The 7,565-nt window shown below is 44.2% G+C and overlaps 1 protein-coding gene across 1 annotated transcript; it reads left to right on the forward strand.

Annotated features, from left to right (window-relative positions):
- The first annotated feature begins 972 nt into the window (after positions 1 to 972).
- On the forward strand, positions 973 to 6,520 carry LOC106939349 (protein SOGA1-like). The gene is made up of 7 exons (XM_015021731.1): positions 973 to 1,078; positions 1,876 to 2,017; positions 2,152 to 2,757; positions 3,052 to 3,310; positions 3,402 to 3,620; positions 4,486 to 4,892; positions 6,050 to 6,520. Exons 2-7 carry the CDS (start codon positions 1,949 to 1,951, stop codon positions 6,182 to 6,184), a joined length of 1,695 nt encoding a protein of 564 aa, XP_014877217.1. The 5' UTR covers positions 973 to 1,078; positions 1,876 to 1,948; the 3' UTR covers positions 6,185 to 6,520.
- Positions 6,521 to 7,565: the final 1,045 nt, after the last annotated feature.

A 7,565-nucleotide genomic window follows, 5' to 3' on the forward strand; every position in this document is an offset into this window, starting at 1 on the left:
TACCATCCAACTCTGGATCCTTCTGTAAAAGTTCAGCTCAGCAGAAAGACATGGCCACTCATATCTGCTGCAACATGTCAGTGAGGGCTGACGGCGGGCTGCGACCTTCTGGGGATTCTAAGGTTAAAGGGATTTTCTCTGTGCCTGACTCAAACCCCAGAGGTGCATTTAAGGCCTTTCTGTCATCTTTGAAGTTCTCAGCCTGCAGAGAGCTCCCCTCCTCTCCCGCCCCGTTTCCTGTCCACTCATTCGCTTTTTCCACTTCCGCGTCTGTCTCCGTCGTCTTCCTTCCCCCTCTCTGCTGTCATCCTGTCTCGCTCCAGGCCTGTGCAGGAGAACTGGGAGGAGATTCAGCTCGTCATTTAGCTTTTTGTCTCAGCCACTCTGATAGCAGCGTTTATCACTCTCTGCCTTCCTCAAGTCTTATGAATGCGTCATTTGTTTGAACCTTTTCAAGCTTTTGGGATGCAGTTGTAGCGCCACCAACAGGCAACTTAGTGTAATCCTTGCTTTATTACACTTAAGCAGAACAAAGACGGTCAGTTACTCTACTTCAGTTTTTGATTTTTACACATAAGTATTTTTGCAGATTAAAGGCACCTGCTGTGCATTTAGATTTCTGTTTATTCGGATAGTTCGGGCTGCACAGTGCTGCCAGTGAGAGTAAAAAAAGGTTGTCAGTGCAGCTATAGGCACAGCGTCTGCAGATGTCCTTTTCTTCCACTTCTCCTCCTCCGCTCACAGGGGAAATTGCTTCTTAGCTTCAGATCTCACCTCCAGTGCAAAAACCACCGACTCAGCATAGCTATCCGTGTTTAACCTCGATCTGCCACAGACTGATTGTAGAGTTCACTTCTAGAAACTCCAAAGGAGGCGACTGGCAACTTCATGCTCACAATGAAATGCTATAGGAGCTGTGATGCTCAGACGTGTCATGGCGGTCGTTTAAATGTTGATTGCAAAAACTAGATCAAGTCTTTTCAACGTGACTCTTCTCTTTTCCCTCACAGTCGAAGCCTCCAGGTGACGAATCCACTGTGGACACGGCGGGTGTTGTTAACGGATCAGCATCGCCGAGGTGACAGTGAAAAACAGTCATGCTTACTTTACCACGTACTTAAACAAGTCATTAGTTGTCATCACCTTCACTTTTTATGGCCGTTTCATCATCAGTGCTTTAAGTTAAAGTCAAAATCAGTGTCAGAATCTGTTTGAACAAGTTCACTGGGACTTTTCAATGATTTCACGGTGCAAATAAACCTAAAAAGTAAAAAATAAGTAAAGTATGAAAAAGAAAAATATACAATATCTACACACGTGCAAATAAGCAGGTGGATAAAGTAAGAGAGATGCTTCACAAAGATATTTATATATTTTTTTTATCCTTTTCACTTTTTGTCAGATTTCTTTGTACTGTATTTTTTTTATAAGCATTGGGTGCATTTATTAGTCAGACCTCTTTACACTGATGCCCCGAAATAAAATCCAAGGCAAAGAATGGAGGCGCGGCATAGGTCCACAGCTCAGATGGACCTATGAAAAAACTTGAAAAGAAATGAAAGGAAAAGTTTGTTGTCCACAAATTTAGCTTTCACGGAAAATAGGCAAAAAGAAAACCATTAACATAAACCCAGAAGAGGTCAGCGTTAGTGTTTTCCACAGTCCTAACACTCGCAAAAAAAGTCACGATCAGTGTGTGTTCACAAATTATCAACATTTTGTGCTGATCTGTTATATAAAATCCAAGTTAACAAACACTGAAGTGGGCGGTTTGGAATGTCGCAAATGTGGAAGAATGAATACTTTTGCAGATCACACTGAATTTGTCACTGTGACATCTGAACATAACTTTTCTGTTACTGCGTCTTTGACTAGGATCAAATCTACACTGGAGGACTCAGAGGGTAGCAGATCTTCCTGTGCAAAGGACAAAGCACATTTTGGTTCAATGCCACTTTTTACTGGAGCCGAGTTTGGGGATGTAACCGTGAAGAACTGGACCAGCATAACCAACGAGGTTTGAAACTGCGGTTTTTATACGGCTGCTGGTCTAAAATTTGTAAACTTTGTTGAGGTTTTTATAGTGACTGCTTTCACAAACACACTGAGTCAGAACATTTACTAAACCTACGCTGTTGTCTCCTGGTCTAGACCCCAGAGATGGCTGACACTTGTAAAACCTGGGATGGTCCAAGTGGTTCTTCTAGCAGCTCCGCAGCCTCTCAGATGGACTTGGACTTTGTGCAGAGGAGCTGCACTGCTCCGGACCGGACCGGCATCCGTATTTACTACAGCCCTCCTGCTGTGAGGCGTATGGAGCACCGGAGAAGGTACCAGGAGCCTCTGGATTCTGATGAATACAGCGTCGGGGGTTCATCTCTGAAGCAGAATGACACGGACGGTGGCGTGGCCTCACTGGACGCTCTCGATGCTCAGCGCCAACAACCCGCCTCATCGTTCACCTCTTCTTATGAGCAGTGGCTCAGCTCGCTGTCCAAGCAGCACCGGGAGCTGCTGGAGAGCAGAGGCAGCAGCATTTCCACGTCGATGCCGAGCGTTTTCAGCAGCAGTGTCAGCGGCGGGGCGGCTAACAGGGTGGTGGACGGGATGACGTCCAGTTCTCCCTTCCACGACCTGGAGATCGGAGACATTTCTGCCAACTTGAGTGACGACATGAAGGAGATGACTAACTGTGTCCGGCAAGCTATTCGCTCTTCTTCTCTGGAGAGGAAATCCAGCAAGGAGCCTGGGAGTCAGGTATCGTCTCTCCTTCATTTCCATTCTCGTTCCAGTAAATGTTTTGAATGTGTAATATTTTCCTGCTGTTTTTGTTGAATTTAGTCTTTATTACTTCATAGCAGGGAAGCCAAACTCAATGAGCTTGCCTGTCTTTGTATTGAAAAGTGCTTTGTAAATAAAATGTAATATTAAAACATGTTATAAATGTTTGATTTAGACAGAAAGATCTCCGTGTTCTAATTGCAAACTTAGCTCTACTGGAAAAAAGTCCAGGTAAAAAGGTTAATCCGAAACATTTTAAACTTCCTTCAGCCCGTTGGAGTGTCCAACAAGTCCACCCAGACTGCAGCTCAGGGTGTCAGCATCGGACTGCAGACAGAGACCAGCAGGGCAACGGGGTTGCACTCCAAATCCTGGTCACCTCGGCCAACACCAGCAACCACTTCCTCGCTGGCATCCGCCCGAACTCGGCAGATTTCTACATCTCTGGATAAAGTGCACAGCCGCATTGAGAGGCCATGCTGTTCGCCCAAGTATGGGTCGCCTAAGCTACAGCGGAGAGTATCTTCTGGTAAAACTTCTCCTCACTTCCCTCTGAGCCCAGTTCGTTTGGCGCTTTGGAGCGTTTTTAGACGAATGATCGAGCAAATCGCTATTTTCAGGTTCCACTTCCAGACTGGATGGCGCTTCCTCCAGCAGGGACCGCAGCATGTGGAGCCTACATCAGAGGCCCATCGGTGGCAGTGGCGGCTCTGCTTGGGCTCGCTCCACTACGACGAGGGACAGCCCCGTCCTGAACGGCCTCACCGACGGCCTCTCCAGCCTCTTCAGCGTAGTGGAGCACTCCGGAAGCACAGAGTCGCTTTGGAGGAGTGAAATAGGTGAGATGCATAATCTAGGTCTGTAAATCTGTCATCTTTCAAGTATTGCAAAATATGCCACCCAATCACATTGAGGCGCCATGACCGACGTTGGAAGTGAGGGATTGTTTTTCCAAGTTGTTTTTGCCTGTATAGCCACGGCTTTCACTTGTTCAAGTCGAGCTAATTTGTCTTGCCGAAGTAACACAGATTTATTTGGGGCTCATGCATGGCAGCACTTACAAACGTTGGATAAAGCTAGATTAGAAAGCGACCCATACGTTCCCTCTCCTGACATATTTGTTTGTTTAATCAGCCGGTTTCACGCCCCATGATTTATACCACTATGTTATAAACGGCGTTTTCCCGTAACACCGAAGCAGACTTAAAAGCATGCAAAAGTTTATTTGTACAAGGCGGAGCATTTTCTCCATGGTTACTAATGAATAGATGGGTAACTACGCTACACTGCAACATCTTGTCAAAGGTTTACAATAAAATGGCAAGTTTGGTTGCATCCATATCTGTCTGTCTGTCCAGCCAACTGTGCAGAACCCTAGAGCCATTTTTAAAGTGAAATCATCTAAATAAAAGAGATATTAGGCTCTCGACTGTCTGTTTTTTGACAAGCTTTACAAGAGTTTACTCGCACATCGGCTGTTTTGACATCCGTAGTGGTGGAGTGGTACGTGAAGACGTTGACATCACGAGCAAAGGGTCAATCCCTGCACTAACACTTACATAAGAACAAACTGAGAAACATCGTAATTTGATGGAACAGAAAAAAGCCCAAACGTCTTGTCGTTTTGTTCTGGCTTAAACCCACAGTAACTTCAGTTAATCCTGTTGGTGATAATCCAAACCTGTGATCCCTGCGCTGCTATAGGGTCAAGCCAGACGGCCAGCCCGGCTCGGCAGCCTCACGCTGCCGGAAAACCTGCTTGCGGCTCCGATTCCAACCCTCAGCGGTATGGAGGGCTGGTGCAGGAGTTCTTCAGGAATGTGTGCAACAGCCGCGGCCCGGTTGGAGCCCCCCTGTCTGTGGAGAGAGTGCAGAGAGACTCCCTCGCTGTCCTCGGAGGCGTGGGGGTCTTGGGTGGCTTGAGCAGCGTGGACGAACCCACACTCGGAGGGGCTGCTGCGCTGGCTGGACTGAGCGGAGGCAACGACAGCGTGACCAGGATTGTTAATAAGCGGTTTCTGAGGCAGACGGCTGGGGAGGAGATGATCAGCATCATGGGAGGAGGGAAGGAAGCAACGAGCAACAGCGTGGCTGCAGGACCGGGAACCGAGGTTTGTGCTTTTAAATGAAACGGCAGTTTGTAGTTTTTTACTACATGTTAAAATGTATCATATTACAACCATAAACTTCAGCCTATTATAGAGGGACTTAAAATCTAAATGTGGTAAATCTCCTTTAATAAAGTCCACTTTGACCAATTGTCTTCGAAAGTCATGGAATAAGTACTTGTTGTCCACTTGAGTGTAGTGTAATCTCAGTATGAATTCAGCTGTTCTGTGAAGTTTTCAGAGGTGTGTTTGAGGACATCAGTGAACTAACAGCATCACAAAGACCAAGAAATACAGTAGACTGATCAGAAAGAAAGCTTTAAAAGTGCTCTTAATGTGTTTACTGAAAATGGTAGCAGTATGAAGGCCTGAACTGCCAGGAGGAGGAGAGCATTGATTACAGCACCAGTCAAAAGACCTGTGGTAAAAGGAAGGCAAAAACACATCCAAGGCTACAACAAAAGAGTTTAGATCAATGCATTAAGTCAACTTTGCAAAGACTAGAAAACTCCTCTTGAAATGATGTATATCCAGTCTGATTCAGCAGGGGGTGATTTGTTAAGGCAAAAGTTTGAGTTTCTCAACATGAAAAGCAGGTGCAGAGATAACCCAAGAGTTTCAGCTGTAATTTTTAAACATCCATGTATCATTTTCATTCTAAAGCACAACTATTTAGTTTGTTCTGTTGGTCTAACCAGTAAAATGCAGAGTCATTCAAAAAATTAGAATATTAATGAACGGCCCATTTATTTCAGGAGCCTCTCATTTCATACAGATTAATTACACATACGGGTGTTTGGAAGCTTTTATTTCTGCTAACTACAGTCATTTTCCACTTATAGTTAATGAAAACATGGCACTTAAAATCAGATCATCACATCAGAGCAATATAAAACTTTATTAAAAACAGAGAACGTGTGCTTAATGAAAAGCATGTTTGCTGCTTAAAGGTTATTATTTTCAAAAGATACGTTTAATCTGACAAATGAGACTCACTGAGACGTATATATTCTGATTTACTGAATATGACGGTACATGAAAGTCTGTGGTTATAACATGACAGAATGTGCAAAGGTTAAATCGGTATGAACACGTTTCCAAGGTTCTGTACACCATGGCACGATGATGTGGGCATGAAGTGACTTTGTTCTGTCTCCCAGGAGGCACCTTGCGATTGTGCTACTCCGTCCTCCTGCTTTGTCCGATCGTCCAGAGCAGCCGTTCGCCACTGCAAGCACCGTCCGCAGGACTCTCCAGCTGGAGCCGAGGAGAAAGGAGACGCCTGCAACGAGTGACGAGCCTCCCAGCGAAGACGCGCACGGAGGAAATTCACTTCTTCACAAACACGACTGCCTTGGAAACGCTTCCCCGCACCTCCCAGAGCACCAAATGCACACAAATACCTAGAACCTGCCACGCACACAGGCCCACTGCCAAACATTAACACACCGCCTCAGCACACAGCGCAAACTGCCCCCTCCCCCGGACTCCCACACAAAGCTACTGCCACCTTCTCTCAATCAGAACACCGGAGACGCCACTCCGGTTTCTAGACGTGCGACCGATGCCAAGGACTGCGCCAGCATCCCAAACCTACCAGCAGGACTGAAACCAGAACTGCCATCTAACACTACAGATACCAATCAACAGGTTAAATAATGATGATGATGATGTCAGGACTCAAAACACAACCTCCAACTATCAGAGTAACAGGTACTACAATCAGTCTGCTAATACTACACATTCACTATAATGTTACCACCATCATGCTGTTTAATGAGCAGTTATTTTAGATATCATGTGTTACTTTGGGGGGTATGAAACAAAAGCAGTTTTTTATTATTTTTATTATTTTATATATATATATATCTATATATATATATATATCTATATATCTATAGATATATATATATATATATATATATATATATATATATAGATATATCTATAGATATATAGATATATATATATATATAGATATATATATATATATACACACACACACATTCTGGCTGGTCTGAGACGGCCGGTCTGCAAACCGAGACACAATTAAATGTTTCGATGATTTCACAGTGTTGGACCTGCACTTAACACGCCATGCAGTGTCGGATTGCTTTGCACAATTGACTTCACAGATAAAAAAAAAATGCCACATCTTAATGACACATAGCAGAGTGGTATACGCCGTGTCTTATTAGCACAGGAAGACATTGAAAACCACTGGGCCGTGCGTTTCATGAAGACCAGATTTGAACTAAAATGAAGAATGTAGGTACCTAACGGCTCAAAAAATGAAACCATAGAAATGATTATAGAGACCAATGTTGAACCAGTGTTCCTGGAGAGCAAACCTTATGGCTTGGTTTTCTGGTGCCGTCTTTCTTAATGAATAATGGCAGCAAATACAGACAAAGTGGGTGAAATGAAAGCCATGACTTTGACCTTCGATGATAGAAATTATGTCTTTATTTTGAAGCAGACGGCCAGAGATAGACTTGTATTGTCATCCTTTAACATTAGAGCAACAACCTGGTAAACACATGTACATATCTGCTGTGCGCCATCTTGAAATGGCTTCTGTTCTGACACACTTTGGGAATCATTCCTCCTTGTTAAGTTAAACCGGGATCCTTTTTGTTAATGTAATTTTTGTAATGTTTATTTATTATGTTTTTT

Source organism: Poecilia latipinna, unplaced genomic scaffold (assembly GCF_001443285.1).
Source record: "Poecilia latipinna isolate Pla-1442-1.1 unplaced genomic scaffold, P_latipinna-1.0 Scaffold2841, whole genome shotgun sequence".
In the NCBI taxonomy this organism is placed as follows: domain Eukaryota; kingdom Metazoa; phylum Chordata; class Actinopteri; order Cyprinodontiformes; family Poeciliidae; genus Poecilia; species Poecilia latipinna.